The sequence below is a fragment of the Onychostruthus taczanowskii genome, unplaced genomic scaffold, assembly GCF_017590055.1.
Source record: "Onychostruthus taczanowskii isolate IOZ18803 unplaced genomic scaffold, ASM1759005v1 scaffold89, whole genome shotgun sequence".
Taxonomy (NCBI): domain Eukaryota; kingdom Metazoa; phylum Chordata; class Aves; order Passeriformes; family Passeridae; genus Onychostruthus; species Onychostruthus taczanowskii.
In genome coordinates, this window is record NW_024506882.1 from 2,389,281 (window position 1) to 2,405,736 (window position 16,456).

A 16,456-nucleotide genomic window follows, 5' to 3' on the forward strand; every position below is an offset into this window, starting at 1 on the left:
ATTGTAAATGGCAAGAAATGGAAAGGATTCTGTTCTCATGATCCTTTTCTTTTATTCTTCATCAGGATATCATGAAAAAAACCCAGCAAATCTGGGAGTGCAGGGGACACTGGAGCTCCTTTTCAGTGTTTGTTAAATGTGCAGAGCCCACAGAGCTCTGAGGAAGGAAAATCTCACCATAAGCTTCCCAAAAGGTCCAAGGGAGAGTGTTGTGAATGGTATTTAATTGAATTTAAAGCAAAAGGGCTTGACAAATGTTAGCTGGAATTTATCAGTGAGAACTTACCTTTCACTGGCATCTGATAAACCTTCAAAGTCTCTTTAAGGTGACCAAGACTTGCAGCATCTGAGATGACCAACACCACACTATCATCTTCTGAAATGGCCTCTAGTTTACACTTACAATTATTAATGGGTTCTTTGCTTCTTATATTGGCATTTCTGAAGAGTTTCCAGATTATTTGCAGCTCACTATTGCTGTAGCAAGCTTTTCTCAAAATTCCTATAATTTAAAAAGTGGGGTATAAGACTTATATACACACATGGTTTTGAATACAGTACTGTTCAACCATGCTGCAAACTTTCCACATTTACAAGATGGGAATTTAGGCCCTGATCCAATACCCACTGCAGGCACTGAAAAGACTTCTATTGCTGTAAATGGCCCTTGGAAGGAGGCCTTATTTAAAAGTTTTAATGTGTCCAAAATTTACTTTTCAACAGATAATTTTTCCCTTGTTATTACTCCCAAATCGACCAGCGAGCTTGAATCCACTTTGAATAAAGCCATTTATTTTTAATTTTCAGATTTTTTAACTTTTCTCAATCAACTGGCATCTGAGATTCAGTTTAAACAACATAAAACTTGCTGACAACAGCCACCCTGGTGAGTGCAGACGTTCTGTACCCCAGAATGCTTCTCCTGAGCCCTGTGGTTCCATCTCACAGGTTTGCACCAGAGATTTGATGATGCTGATAAATTCAGGGAGGGAAGGAAAGGTTCCTGATGAGATTACCCAAATCTTAAAGGTTCTTTTGGGAAAACAGAGAGGTCAAGAGTGACCTGGGCCTGCTCACTGTGGGCTTTTCTAACTGGCCTGGTTTTATTAAGTGCAGAATAAGGAAAATCTCCCACTCTCCCTCAGGCACAGGTTTGGTTGGCTGAAGAGATTTGTTCTTTCTTGGTTTCATCAGATCCAGACTGTTTAAGCATGAGGCATCTCTAATTTGCATGTAACTGATGAGAATATCTTGTAATTAGGTCATTATCACAATGGCCCAGTGGCCTAAAGATGAAGGTTATTTTTTAAAAAATAGAATTGCTGTTACTTTTATCAGCCTTTAGACATTCCCAAATTAAAGTGTCTCACAAAACCACAAAGAATTCTCAAAAGCAGCTCATCCCCACTTAGTACAATGTGTCACAACAGAAAAAATCCCAAATTAATACAAGGTAGGTTCCACACTGAAGAATAGCAGTGTCATTATTTCAGGCAGATTTTTGATATTCTATACAAACATGCACTGGATTCACTGAGTTACTGTGCCAAGGTATTACCAAACTTCTCACATAAAATGGTAGCAAATTAACACCTAACCCAGAGAAGGAACAAACCCAATAAATGGGCCACTATGCTCCCAAATAATTCCTTCCAGCCTCCCACAATGGCAGGAGAAGTTGCCTTCAGTTAACTCTCAAATATCAGATTTAAGTCACAGGTCAGTGTGGCAGGACCACTGAATCAAGAAAACTGCCAAAAAAATAACTTATTTTAAATAATTGTTCTTGTCACAAGTCCCTTGTCTCCCCTCACAGGTCTCTGCAGGTCTCAGAGCTCATTTATCCAGATACCAAATCCAGTGGAGAAATGAAACCAATGATTCTAAAATATCCCTGCAGCACCCAAAACTGGGAAAGTAAAAGGGTGGATGAGAAATCCCATCCTTCCCAATGAAAGAACTGGTCTTACCCTGTGCTTTGGGCAGGATTTCAGCTCCACAGACAGCACAGTGAAGTCCTTTCCTGCAAGGCTGCTTGTGTGCTTCCTTCTAACAAGGCAATGCACAAATGCATGTAAATACTGGTTTGCATAAGTAACTATGCAGATTGAAGCATTTAAATGTAAATAAATTGAATTAAATAGAAATAAATTGAATAAATTGAAGCATTTAAATAGAAATAGATAAACTGCTTCAGAGAAATGCAGTACTTGAAATACTCAAAGGAGTCTGAGTCGATGGTTATCATTTATATTAGTTAATAATTCAATATACACCATGCTAAAAATGTTTAACCTTACTTAAATAGAAACACTGCCATATAAAATATGAGGATTTTATAGCCTATAACACTGCAGGCTATCAATTTGTTGGGAATTTTGCAAAAGAGCCTGGGATGGTTGGTGCCTTTGTGTTTCCCATGAGAAACAAAGGTATCTATTGAATGTGTAAACCAGAGCTCTGCAGATCAGGAGGAAACTATTTCATGGTGTTATTTCACTTGAAAAATGATATAATAAATTATTCTTAATTCCCTTGCACCCTACCACTCAGAACAGGTATTTCATCCATGGATGTGGTACCTTTCTCTCTCGGGAGGAGCCACTTTGCCTAAGGGCACCTTTCCTTCTGCTGCATCTCCTCTGAACTTTCAATCCTTGAATAAATTCAAGATTTTGTTATTATTTTAGGCAACAGAAACTGTACTGAGCTATTATATCAAAGTAGGAAAAGCATTTTCACTATTTTAGACTTGATCGATGTGATAAATCCAAATAAATAATTCTAGGAAATTCAGTATATTGACTTCACTTCCCTTCTGTCTGCAGGCTGGGCAGCATTTAATTCTGAGAACTACCATAAATATATTGCCTCTAACATATCAAATAGCACAGTTATTAAACAGAAAAACAAATTCAGAATGAATTTACACCAGAAAAAACCACCCCTTACATCTGCAGGCTGGGCAGCATTTGATTCTGAGAAGTACCATAACTATATATTGCCTCTAACATATCAAATAGCACAGTTATTAAACAGAAAAACAAATTCAGAATGAATTTACACCAGAAAAAACCACCCCTTACCTTCCAAACCCAGCAAACACAAAGGGGATTTATCTACCTGTTGATTTGAGTTTTTAGAGGACAGGAATTTTCTCCAGAAATCATAGTAACAAGTGCTGATGTTTCAATACATATTTTAGAACTAATGGTTAATTTTATATAAAGTTTAAATGGGTGTGATTTGACACAGAGCAGGCCCTGCCTTAAAGGATTTCTGATCAAAGGAAGAGGCACCACAGCTCAAGAAAGGAACAATCTGCTCCAGATAAGGAAAAGGAGATGGATTTTCTTCTTTTTTTTTTTTTTTTTCCTCTGAATGTTATGGATTTAAAGACAGACAAATCTCCTGAAAGACAAATAAGAGGCTGTGGGCCACTGGATGAGCAGACAAGTCACAAAGCTTAAGTGATTTCTGTTATCTGTTCAGGCACACAAAAATGCACAGAGGGGTTTGGGGCAGAAGATTTGCTTTAGGAAAACTGAGGATCAGGGACAGCTCCAGAGGCCAGGAACCAACAGCAACTTCAGCATTATTTCTACAGAAATTAAGAATATTTCTCTTTAGATGTGCCAGAGGTTTTCAATACTGGAATTTCTGCCCTGTTAACTAAACCAAACCTGTCAGTGAAATCCAGGACACATAAACCAAGGAAACTTGGTCATCAATATTGCAAAAATTGAACCAAAAGCCTTATGCCAAATACTGCCAGTTAAAGAAATTCAAGTGTCCTTCCCATCCTTGCAGGCAGTGTCCAATTTGAAGATGGATTTATTTTACAAAGAAAGGACACAATTTAAGTCCTATTGATATGAGCATGTTCACAGCTCTGTAGGGATGGACTCAAAATCTTATCTAGATGAACTTCTAGGGAAAATGACCAGTAAGTAATTCAATTTCTACTCTCAAACAAAAAGTATCAATACCTATGAACCAATCTTTAGATTGTAAAAATCCTGCATCTTCATATGAATGTAGCATGGCAATGAAGAATCTTTTCTTGAAAAGTCAGTATGTTTTATTACAGAAAAATCCTGGATCTTTTCATTGCAGAAAATGAAAGAAACATTAAAATATTTTTAAAAAAAGAGACTGGGCAAGATTCAAAGACCTTTGTGTACAATTTACATTTTATATGTTACATATAAAAGGTGCTTGTAGGACATACAAAAGAAAACAGGTTTTGACATGAATAAACACAGAACCCAACTAACAGAAATTAGATCCTCTCACAAAAAGAAAACTTAAAGAAACCTCAAATTTTTCTCTCAAGAAGCTTCTCATCTTCATCAAATATCAAAATGTGCACAGCTCCTGCTGGACATTTTGATGTAAGAAACTGGAAGGAACCAAAGTACAGGAGAATAAACCTGTTTTGGTATTTAGGCTCAATCTGTCTATGACTTGATCTGCAAAGATGCTGTTCTCCATGTTTTACTGAAAAAATCTATCTAACAAATGCAGAAAACCATAATTTGGTTGTATGGATGTTTGGCTTTCTGAGGAAAACCCCAATTATTTGACTGCATTTAATGGTGGATTAATTAAATCTGTCATGGACAAACCAATAATTCCAGGTCAGATCCTACTTGGGTTTCTATTCAGAATTTCCAGCCATGATGTCCTTCAGCCATGAACTCAGGAAGAAGAATCTTCATTCTAACTCTAGAAAACTGCACATGGCAAAACCCTCCCGGTGAAAACCCCAAAGATTTAATGAGAAATGGAGCCTGAGGGAAGCTTTGTTCACGAGGACAAGGAAGGTGCAGCTGCCCTGTGGTGTTTTGAGGGCTGCTCAGCACAATTCCCACAGCAGCTGTCAGCAGGTGCCACTATTGCCCAGCAGAAAGGATGACACACCTTTATTTCGGGATCTGGAGAGGCTGATTTTCCTTTTAGGGGTGTCCATCTCCTGAGCTCCTCCCTGCTCTGCTCCTGCTGCAGCTGCCACCCCTACAGCACCAGCTGCACTGTCCCTGCTCCTCACATCTTCCATGATTCCATGGGGACCTCTGCCAGCCTCAGCTTTTTCAGTCCCAGTGTGTGTTTCTGAGGTGTTGGTGGCAGAAGGATCAGCAGGGACTGTGGAGTTCCCACATTCCAGCCAACTCCCAGTGGTACAACAGGCTGGAACTGGGGGCTCAGTTCTCTGCTCCTCTGGGTCTGCATCATCATAGAGTTCTGGAGTGAAGTAAATGCTTTCATCCTCATCCTCATCCTCATCTAATGCTGAAGGCTCAGCTCTCCCTGCTGCTGAAGGGAACTCCCTGCAGGGCTCAGCTGGAAGCTGATGTCCTTCAGCACCTGAGGCCTCAGCACTCTTCACTGAAAAATGAGTTGTTTCCAAGCATGATTCTGGTCCACTTGGTTTATGCTCTGCAATTAATGACGATTGGCATTGATTGAAATGATCAATAAGGTCACTGGGCCCATTCACATGCTCCTGGCTGCTGCTTGCTGTGGCCCTGCAGTTCTGGGCTACAGGAGTTGAAGTCAGTGGTTCAGAGCAGCAATTCTCTTCCACAACATCAGCATTGCTCCAACCATTCATTTTTTCTCTCTCTATTTTAATTGCTGCCATTTTGGGGGTGCAGTCCGTACGTTTTCTTCTCTGTTTTACATGGTGAGAATGGCTCTCTACATCAACTTTCTGCTCACCTGTGACAAATCACAAAACATGATTGAATTGCATCTGATTTACAGCATGTTTAGCACATCAGAATTACCACTGTTTTAGAAGGTTTACAGTGATTTTACAGCATTAATTAAAAAACAATAATACAAACAAAAGCCCAGATGTTATAACTATATTTGCACATGAATTGTCTTAATTAAATGAATAGATTAATAGGTCCATAAAGGTAGAGTATGATTTGATTTGAAATTTTTAATCTTTATTATTGTGCTCTTTTTTGATTGAAATGAAATCAGAACCTTTCCTAAAATTTAGGGATGGATTTTACTTGTGAATCTGGAACTAGAGGAGATCACATGGAAGGTGTCTCACAGCAATGCTTAAACAACAGATGTAGCATGAACCAGGGCCCAACTTGCAATAATGCAAATCTTGATGTGTTTCAAATATATTTTAAATTATCTTCATAGTGCTCAATGGAAAAAGAAATTAAAATGAAAACATTTCTGATTGTACTATAAACTTATCAAAGATTACTCTTTTAAGACAACCAGATGGAACGAGAATTAATTTCAGTCTGTTGAGCACAGCTCCTCCACATTTGTGAATAATTATCATTTTCCACGATAGCACTTCTGTCATTTCAAAAAACATTTGTTTCCTCCAAAAAAGACTCAAGTCCCCATTTGAAACTGCCAGTGGAAATGAACATACTCTGCTTCACTGCTGCCATGCTGTCACTTGGCAGATCCCACGCTGCGGGACGAGCTGAGCTGATGCTTGCGGTAAAATGAACTTCCGAGGCCACGTTTTGCTCCTGACTTTTAGCACGAACATCAGGGGACAGAGGAGGGCTGGCCTCTTGCTGAGAGCCCTGTGAGAGGTGCCTGGGCTGTGCAGGGAGCTCGGGGCTGGGCTCTGAGGAAGGCTCCCCACCCCTCTGGTTGCGGAGGGCGAAGGCGCGCAGGGACTGCAGGGCGCTGCCGAAGGTGCCGTGGTGCCGCACCTGCTGCCGGATCCACTTGGACAGTCCTGGGGGGAAGAACACCTTACTGCAGAAGAACAGCACCTCCAGCAGGCATCCCCCACCCTAAACAGCACCCCAGCGTGGAGCAGCTCTCTGGCCACAGGGAGAAACACAACCCTCCCAGGCATCGTGCTGGGGAGGGCTGAGAGAAGGTCAGGGAAAAGAATGAGAAGCAATTCTTAACTTCACCTGGGAACATGCAGAATGGGGATGGAGATTTGCTCACCTAAGGGTGGTTTCTTAATTAGCCAATGGTTAATTAATCAGTGGTGTTTGAAGTAAAGGACCAATGAGGTCCACGTGGATCTAACAGCCTATAGAAGAACAATGGGTTTCTTAATAAAGAATTACTGATCAACCTTCTGTAATACATGGGGTCTCTGCTAATTATTTATCAACTTTCAAACATGGAGTCTGTGCTAATTATTGATCAACCTTCACACATGGAGTCTGTGCTAATTATTACCTGGCCAGGGGCCTGTTACAGTGACACCCTAAGAGTGCAATTATTTCTGTGCAGGTACAGTCTCAAAGGTTTCAAGAATTTGCTCATAAAGTTACAACAATTCCTCCCTTCCAGGGCTGGGAGCTTGATTTATTCAATGATAGTATTCTGATAAGCAAACTAAAAATATCCCTCTTTTTCTGTTAAAAGCCTTTCCCTTTTTCACTAGTCTTCTTTTTAGGTTCAGACTGCTGCCTTGCATAAACATTACATTTCTTTGTTGTCTGGCTGTTCATTCTGCTTGTTATCATGAATTATTTAAAAGTGACTTACACAGAGTGCAGCTATTTATTATCATATTAACATGGTCTGATAAAAATTTGAATATAATGAAGCTTTTTACAACTTTGTGTCAGATTAAGTAACAGTAAGTCAGAAAGAATCATAACTGTTCTACAACTACAGGTTTTATTATAACCTGCTCCTATCAAAATAATCAGAATATTAAATATCAGATGTCTTGAGCATAACAGCTTTTTAGAGCACACAGGGGTCAAGTAAAAACTGATTGCCTCGATTTTATAAAGTGTTTTTAAACCCATTTAAATATTCTTTGTATATCAATTAAAAAAACAAAGCAGAACCAAAAAAAATCAAACCCACAACAACAACAGAGAACTTTGCTCTTCTGTGAAGTTTTACTTTTTAGAGAAAGAAATCTTACCAAGTCTTGAACATATGGATTATTTGTGCTCCTATATGAATTTCTAGTGTTTCCTTCAATAATTTTGATGTATTTTAGTAGATCAGAGAAGGAGCTGGACTCAACTGCAGCAGCTGAGCTCCACCTGCTGACTAAGCCCAGCATGGGCGGGTGAGCTCAGCTCTGCCCAGCAAAAAGGGCAGGAAGAAAGCTCAAAACACATTCCTAAGCAGGTTAAATTTTAAATTTTTTTTAAAGGTTGTGTACAGGATCTGTTTTATTTCACCTGCATTTATTTCTACCCAGTATAAAACTACAGAAACCCCTTGCTGTATATTGAATATTCAGCAGTTCGATTTCTCTTCCATTGTTGGGGCACATTGTGACCCTTCCTACTCACCTGTATTTGTACAGCCACATTTCTGTAATTCAGAGTTTTCAGTATTTTTCAACATTAGGAGTTTCCCCAGAATATTTTTACCTCTTACCAGTTATGTATTTATTGGGGTTCTTCCTGAAGCGGTCGTCAACTAAAATAAGAGCCCCCCAGTCATTCCTGTGCCTTATACACCTAGAAGTGAGGGGGAAAAAGAGTATTTATGTAATTAGAGGGCACACAGCAAAAATATGTGGGAATTGGGAAACAGGGATTGCTCTGAGTCAGTTGGAATAAGCAAAATTATACAGGAGGTGCTCTTCTACAGGATGCACCAAAAATCCTTGTGGATGTCATGGGAGCTTCATTTTCCTTCAGCTTCTGAATGTACATCAAAACAGCTAAATTAAAAATAAAGCACACAAATATTCAACAGCCAATTAAACCACACAATTAATTTTCCACTCTTAACTGGGCAGTGTAAATATTACAGAGCTTCCTGCCAGCTTGGTGGAATGTTCTGGTTTTATCAAAATCCTTCCCCACATCTCAGGTTAGCAAGGGCTTTGAGCTCTTGCTAAGATGTGTTTGATAAGGAATTGTTTGATAAGATTTGGTTTGATAAGGAATTTGTATCTTTATGTCAGAATGGAAGCCTATTTTCTCCATTTTATACCATCCAAATAATAAATAACAATAAGTAATTGTCACTAAAACTTGATTTAAGTTCAAGCTGATTTACTTCACTACTGGTATCCCACAACTGAGAGCTTTCTCAACCTGTTTGAATTAATGCTCTTTGATTCCAAAGAGGAATTTAAGAAATCAGGCTTGTAGCAACAAGAATCCACAATGAGATTTCCTAATGTTACAATTTCTCTCAATTTTCTCTCTAAGCCTTCATTTATGTCATCACATTTGCATTAGGACTAATTCAAATCAGCAGAGTTTTCCAGCTGATGTTTCTGTGGCTCTGTATCCATGACAGATGCACAGCACCTACAACAGACATGGATGACAGCTCTAATCTTTATTTGTATGATAAATTCTGTTGAAGGAGGATGAATTAATTCTACCTTGTTAATAACATTTGGGGGAATGTTTCCATCTAGGAAATGGAAGCTATACCACTTCTTCTAAATCTGGGAAGAGATCAGTGAGCACAATAATTGAATTGACCTTTTGCAAAGGTCTGAAAAACCCCACTGCTATTTCTCCCTTTCAAAAGTACTTGTAGGCTAAATATCAAACAACTGTTCTGAGCCCACTGAGAGTGTGAACAATTAGTGCACTGGAAAAGTCCTAAGGATCTTCATTTGCTTTAAAGCTCAAGAATTATTTGTCTCTGCTTGTGCTTTTTTTTCCCCTGTATATCTGGACTATGAGCAATAAAACTTCAACTAAATTGAAGTAGGTTTTGAATTGAAAACAAAATCTCTCAATAATAACAATGCACAACAGGCTGAAAAGCAGAGAATTGTCAGTAGAGAACAGCTCAAGAGACAAAATGTGCAATATGAGAGGTTTGGCCTTACTTACCCCTTTGTGCTAAAAGTGAGGAATAAATCCTTAAAGATCTCCCTAAAAAAAACTTCTACAAATTCATATAGTTTTAGTTAAGTTTATCTCACCTTCCCAGGGCTTGGTTGAGAGCTCTGTAAGCTTGAATTTCATACCACTGGCTCCCTGATAAAAGGCCTCTTGTACTTTTGTGCTGGTCATTGTACTTCCTCTTTAATTCAACCTAAGAAGGAAGCCATAAAATATTTGGTTTATTAATGCTGTTGACAAGGAGATATTCTAAAAGGGGAAAACAAGCAAACACTTATTAAGTAAGAGAATATATAAATTGTGCTTCAGTGTTTCAACTCTGTATTTTGTACACTAACCAGTTCTGGCTTCTGAAATTGCCCTTAGCTGTGATCTGTTCCAATAATTTAAATGTATTGACATGAGCACCACACACCCATCCAAAGCTCTGTGCCAGTGAGAGAAGAATAAACTGTTCAGACAGGTGAAAAAACCCCAAACCAGGCACAGGTAGATGGATTCCAAACCCCAGATTTATTGGCTCTTCCAAAGGGAAATGCCCCACTGGAGCTGTCCCTTTGTCACAAAAGCCACTCCTCATCCCCAGCTGGGATCAGATCCTGCTTTTCCTCAGTGAGAGTTCAGCAAATCCAACTTTTCCTCCTCAACAGAAGCTGCAAAAGAGCTTTGGGGACAGAGGGGCCTCTGCCAAGGAAGATTTAACTTGCCAAGCAAAATTCCCAGCTTGGCATCAGCTCCTGAGGTCTGGAAATGTTTCACTGCAGAGCACGGGGAGATCAGGCAGGGAGAAACATGTTCCCCTTTTTAAAAACACATCCCTGATGCTTCAGAATCTGGAATGAACTGCCCAAGAAATCCCCTCCCCAGTCAGGATAACCACACACGATGCCTGGTCTGAATTGGAACAACTAGAATATTATTTATATCAAAAGGTTATTATTATTACTATTATTATTATTATTCAGCCAGGGGAATTGAGTTATTATTTTTTTAAACAAGCATAAAACTACACAACAAAAGGATCTTTCTGTTGCTCTTTTGTACAGTATTAACCTTTCTAAACTGACAAGTGAAAGGACACGCTTCAGGAGAGAAAACAGCAGACTTCTAACCTCTTCTGACAGGTAACTTTCAAGTTGCATTTGGATAAGAAATTTTGTTTTATGTACTTATGCCCTTTAAATTGCCTGTCAAATTTACAAATTCAATCTTTACAGCCAGAAAGTAAATTCAGTTTGATTTCACAGATTTAATATTTGTTCCAGTCACTCAGAATTTACTGACTGGCATGTGAGGTTTCCTTTTTAATTTTCCAAAGAGAAGATGATTTCTTCTGAATGGTCTATGAACATTAAACCATTCCTTAAAAAGGAACTTGGCTTTATCTGTGCATTTCTACAAACTGAAATACTACCTGGAGAAAGAAAAGGGTACTGCTCACCTCTGGAAATGAGGAATGATGATGGAAAAGTTCACTGAAGCCTTTAAAACATAACCATTGACAATATTCTCCTGTGTGTCTTTTGCACTTGTCTTCTAGTCCTGCTCAGTTTTATAACAATTTATTTTTTGGAAGAATTGTGTTATCAGTAAGATTATGGCCATTTGGAACAAATGGAGGTTTAGCATCCCCTCACTTTGCCAGCAGACTGTGCAAACATTGTTGGAATAACTGCACCTGTGTCTTATGCTGAAAAATTGCATTATTTTTAAATACCTGCATAAACTCACTGAAGTAGCAATAAAATGCAAACCAGTCAGATCATCCAAATAAAATACATTGCTTCCACATTCTTCCAATACATGCCAGTGTTATCAAGTTTCCTGCTTGTATGCACACCACCAAAGACATTTCATTGCTCAAATGATATGAAAATATAAAACAGGGGTTAAATTAACCCCATTTTTAAATACAAAACCCCAGGAGTTGGGGGGTTTTTAACCCCAATCCCTTGCTCTAAGGGTATAACACATCTCTAAAACTTCCTTCTATTAATTTAAAAAGAATTACCAGGAAATAAGCATTCTGTTTTCTCCCTGCTCCTGCCTCAGCAGAGACGTGGGTTCAGCTTGCAGGGGGAGGCTGTGCAGGTAAAAGGCCAGGGCCTGTCATTTTAATGCAATCAGAATCTATTTCATTGTGGACCTGCTGCATTCCCCCCCATCAATTCCAGCCAGATTCAAGCTGACATGTTACATATGTGAAAAAGCCAGTGCCTCCTGCTAGCAAATATCCACAATGTGCAGGAAAGCACAGGCTAGAAGGGATTAGTTAAAATGTCAAAAGACAGCCTTTTACTTTTACCTGTTCATCCTTAAAAACATCCTCCCAGCTCTGGGGCAGGATTTGCAGACAAAGAGCTGCACAAGGCCCCTGGCAAGCTCTGCCATCCTGTAGCTGTCACCCAGATTAGGCTTTGATCTGTCTGGGAGGTCACGGGCACAGCCACGCTCACTCCGAGCTCCCCACGTTCCACCTGCAAACCTCTCCTGCTTTTAATGCTTAATTACTCTGACATCTTTCACTCTGCAACATTAACTGGGAAACAGCAGCGAAAAAAGAGAAATGCCATGAACAATTTTTTTTTTAAAGGATTGGAAAGATACTTGGAGGCAGTTTGTGCTACAGCTCAAGTGTATTTTTCAAACAGAATTAGCAACAGAGGTTTTTCTCCAATGACAACAATATTAAATGACATTTGTTACATTAGATTTTAAAACAAGTTACCTGTGGTGATATTCCTTCATGTGAAGAAACTCAGATTTATTCAGGCTATAAATTGATTTATACTGTGTTGACCATGGATTGTATGAGTTAGTTCACAGCACAAAGCTGAGAAGAGGAACTCAAAAACTACAGCTTGGTTTTGACCCCCAAAATAACCTGCAAATTCACACACAAACCTGCAGCCTTGTAGCAACACACCAGGCTGAACCAGGCTTATTCAGAATACACAAACAGTATTTAACAGCAAGGTATGCAAATACCAATCTATGATGGACTAATTATTTCTAAATCAATCAGGATACTGTAAAGTGTTTGATCATTACCACAACATGAGGGTTGAATGGGATAACATCTCCAACTGCCTCCTGTTTCTCTGGTAGGTTAAAGGAAGAGAAAAGAGCTGGCAAAGGCCAATAAAGCTGGGCCTGTGTCCCTGCATGGACAGGTGGAGGTGGCACAGCCACACCTGGATCAGCTCCTGCCCTTCCCTCCCCAACACTCTCCTCCATGGAAAGAAAAACCAGAAAATGGATAGAAACATTTTCTGCCATTCCATTAACTTGTTTCTCTGGTTTTATGAGAGGAAAAATAGTAATGAAAACAAAGACATCATCCAAAAAAATTTTTTAAGTTACATTCATGTTTAACATCTACTAATTCCCCACGTCTTAAAAACAAACAAGCAGAGAAAATACCAGGTGGCCACTGCTCTCTTCCATCCCAAAAAAGACATAAAAATGGTTTTGAAGCAAATCTCCCATCCTAAAAATCTCATGTGCCCACTTAGAGTCTCTCTTCCACCTGAAATAGCAATAATTAGAATTTTTCAGGCCATCTACTTTCCTCCTGACGAATGCCAAGGAACCATAAAAGTTTGTGAGTGCAGGAAAGTTAAAGACATGAAAAGCCATTTCTCTTTTACATCTGAAAATTCTTCAATAGAAGCAGCACTGAACAGTGCAGCATTTCACTCACTTCAAAAGCAGGAACAAGGGCTGGGAGGTTTAACACAAATAATGCACATGTAAAGAGCTGGGTGAGTCACAGAACAAGCTTCAAACATCCTCACCCCTCACAGACCCACTCACAGCCATGTCTCAACACAATATTCCCATTTATCAGCCCACAGGAAAAAGGTCTTATGGCAGCATTTTGTCTTTAAATGTTCCAAGCATTCCAAGTGCAGTGTTAATACATAAATAATATTGAATAAGCAAATGATTATTAGTTGAATTTAAGCAAACTAGATTCTGTTGATTACAATAATTTATTAAGGTCATTCTAACGAGTTCATAGAACTCAATAAGGTCACTAGGCACAAATATAACACTTGTATTTTCACATATAAATACTGGATTTCTTTATAGAACAGCAACAACCCCCCCAAACTGCCAATGAGACATGATCAATATTTGCACTGCTCAATTATCATCAGGATGCTGTTACACAGAAATTGCTCAGGTGACCTTTTCTGCCTGAAAATTTCTGTGTGCACTTATCAAAATTGCCTTTCTTGAATAACACTGAATAAAAAAAGGAAGCAATCCAGATCTCAGACTTGCTCTGTCTCACAGGGGACATGGAAATATATTGGGATTGAACAGTGCAATGTGAATGGGGATATAATCAAAACTAGAGAGTTACTGAGACAGAAAAAAATGGTACAATAATACAGTGCAAGGGATGGTTAAGCATAATAATAATTTAAATTAAATGTTAAAATAACAATAATTCTCTTAGAAATCTTGCTTTTCCTAGAATATGGTAAATAAGAAATGAATTTTTTCAGCAATCACTTACATAGCACAAGATTCTTTCTCCTTTCAAGGGACACAAAACATAGAGGCTTAAAAACTGCCACAAGGACTAGAAATTCAACATTGAAACACATCATTATTCTGAAATGATAGAAATATCTCAATTTGTTGAGATAGGAGAAGTGGAAACTTCAGCCAAAGAGCTGCAAAATTTTTGTATCATTAAGTTACCTAAAGCCCAGAAAATTGTAATTGAAGTGATGATTTCCTTGGTGTTAGAAGTGAAAGAATAAAGGAAGTATTGGAAAGAATAAAGGAGATATTCCCCCCATGGCAGCCAGGGGAAATAATTCCCAACAAAGGCAAACTCCAGCAATGCCACTGCTCCCAGCTCCCAGCCTCAGTGAGTTTATTTGCCTCTGCTGATGTGAAAGACTTGGACTTTCTGCATTTTCTGCTGTGTTTTGGTCAAGTTCTGCTGGCTGTTCCATGATGAATCCACTCTCCTGTAGCAGGATCAAAAGCATCTGGAGAGGTGGAAGTGCAGCAAAGCTCTCTGGGCAGGGCACTCTGCACTCCAGAGCTGCCCATTATCAACATTTCGGAGCGAGCTCTTTCTTTTCAGCTCCCCAAGGGAAGAGCAGTAAATTATGGCTTGAACTAAACAAGTCACACTTGGCTCCAAAATCAGATTTTCCTACCTCTACTTTCAGGTCCCAGAGGTAGGCAGAGGAAATCCTGGTCACAGCCAAAGAAGTCATTTTTGGCTCTGAAATAAATTTTCCTGCTTTACTGGAGCCAAACTCTACCATTGAGAGCACCAGAGCTTTGAGCAATCCTTGAACATTTTCTTTTATATTATTTTGTTTTAGCAACCTGATTCTTCAGCAATATGAAACCCTTTGCAATAACACAGAATTAGGGGGCTGGCCTCTTTCTTCAATCAGTTTTGTTTATAATCTGGTCCTACTTGTGAGCCTGAATCATTTCTTTCTCCCTAACCCTGACAAAGTGTTTTAGACTCTTTTTTTGTGAAAAGCAGTGAACCTAAGATACAATATGCCTAAAAATGTTGAAGTGAAACTAAATTATTATCTTTAAAGCCTCCACAGAAATTACTGTAACTTATAAAAGCACTAAGGAATTCAAATGTTTGCCACTTAATACCAGGATTTGGGGCATATACTTAGCACAAACATATGGAAAAACTAAAATTGGATATTATTCATCACACTTGACAATGAGTCTCTTGCCCAAGATTGATGTCTGGATCCAAAATGCTACACTTCAAAATATCTAAGAGAAGTTAATTAACAGTATGTTAGCATCAGATAACACATCTGTGGGCTTATCCATCTCTTGCTGTCACATTATTTATGTTCTCTAATATTCCAGCTCAATCAAGTTACAAATCATAAACCATATTTAGAAAGCAGGTTGATCACAGACAAGTCATATTAGTGGAGATGAGCCAACATCAAACTGCCAGCATAAAATATTGCTCTCCAAAGGTCCAATCCCACAACCCTGCTGGTTGTGCTCAGTCCTGGAGTATTAAAGGGATTACTCACACAAGTAAAAGCTCTGTGCAGGAGTAAGGGGTTATGGAATTGAGGCTTAAGAGGACTTTTATTAACCCAAAAAGCAGACATGCAAATGTTTTTTCATGTAGAAGCCCAGCACTTTTTAGTGATTTAAAGCAATCCCAGAAGCATATAATTCATGGCTATTCCAAGGGAATTGTTAATCACTTGCATTTCCTATTTTTAAAGGAATGTCATTATCAATCATCTTATCAGTTTCCTCCTCTGGTACCTCTGCTGAGCACCTATGGCTGTGTGAGAGCCACACATGCACCATTTTCTGTCCAAGTCCAACCTGGCCTGTGTCACTGTGGTTTGAATTTTCTGTCTGCTGAAAACTCAAGGTCCTCCCCAGAAGTTCCAGGCCTTACCCAGTTTTCTGCTTCACCTACAAAATCCAAAGAAACACCAACCAAATGCTGTGTAACTCTTCCTTAAATTTAACTGTTTCATTTGGGAATTCCAATTCCTTTCCTAAGCTGAAAAAGATGATTAATCTTCCAAATTTCTTTTATATTTGGAAGACATTCTTCATAACCTTCTTCAAAGTGACCCTCCTTCACTTCAACCTTCTTGCAACTCAGCTGG

At 38.9% G+C, this 16,456-nt stretch overlaps 1 protein-coding gene across 3 annotated transcripts in view; it reads right to left on the reverse strand.

The window, feature by feature from the left end:
* Positions 1–4,175: 4,175 nt before the first annotated feature.
* The window catches only part of BRIP1 (BRCA1 interacting helicase 1), a 47,823-nt gene continuing 35,542 nt past the window's right edge, over positions 4,176–16,456 (reverse strand). For 2 of the 3 annotated variants that reach the window (XM_041425360.1, XM_041425359.1), the window contains exons 17-20: positions 9,881–9,993; positions 8,362–8,444; positions 6,413–6,730; positions 4,176–5,721 (exon numbers count right to left, since the gene is read on the reverse strand). In XM_041425360.1, coding sequence (XP_041281294.1) covers positions 4,883–5,721; positions 6,413–6,730; positions 8,362–8,444; positions 9,881–9,993 — 1,353 coding nt within the window. In that variant the 3' untranslated portion in view covers positions 4,176–4,882. Of the gene's footprint in view, positions 5,722–6,412; positions 6,731–8,354; positions 8,445–9,880; positions 9,994–16,456 lie in introns of all 3 variants that reach the window. The other variant, XR_005954162.1, reaches the window with a different exon arrangement.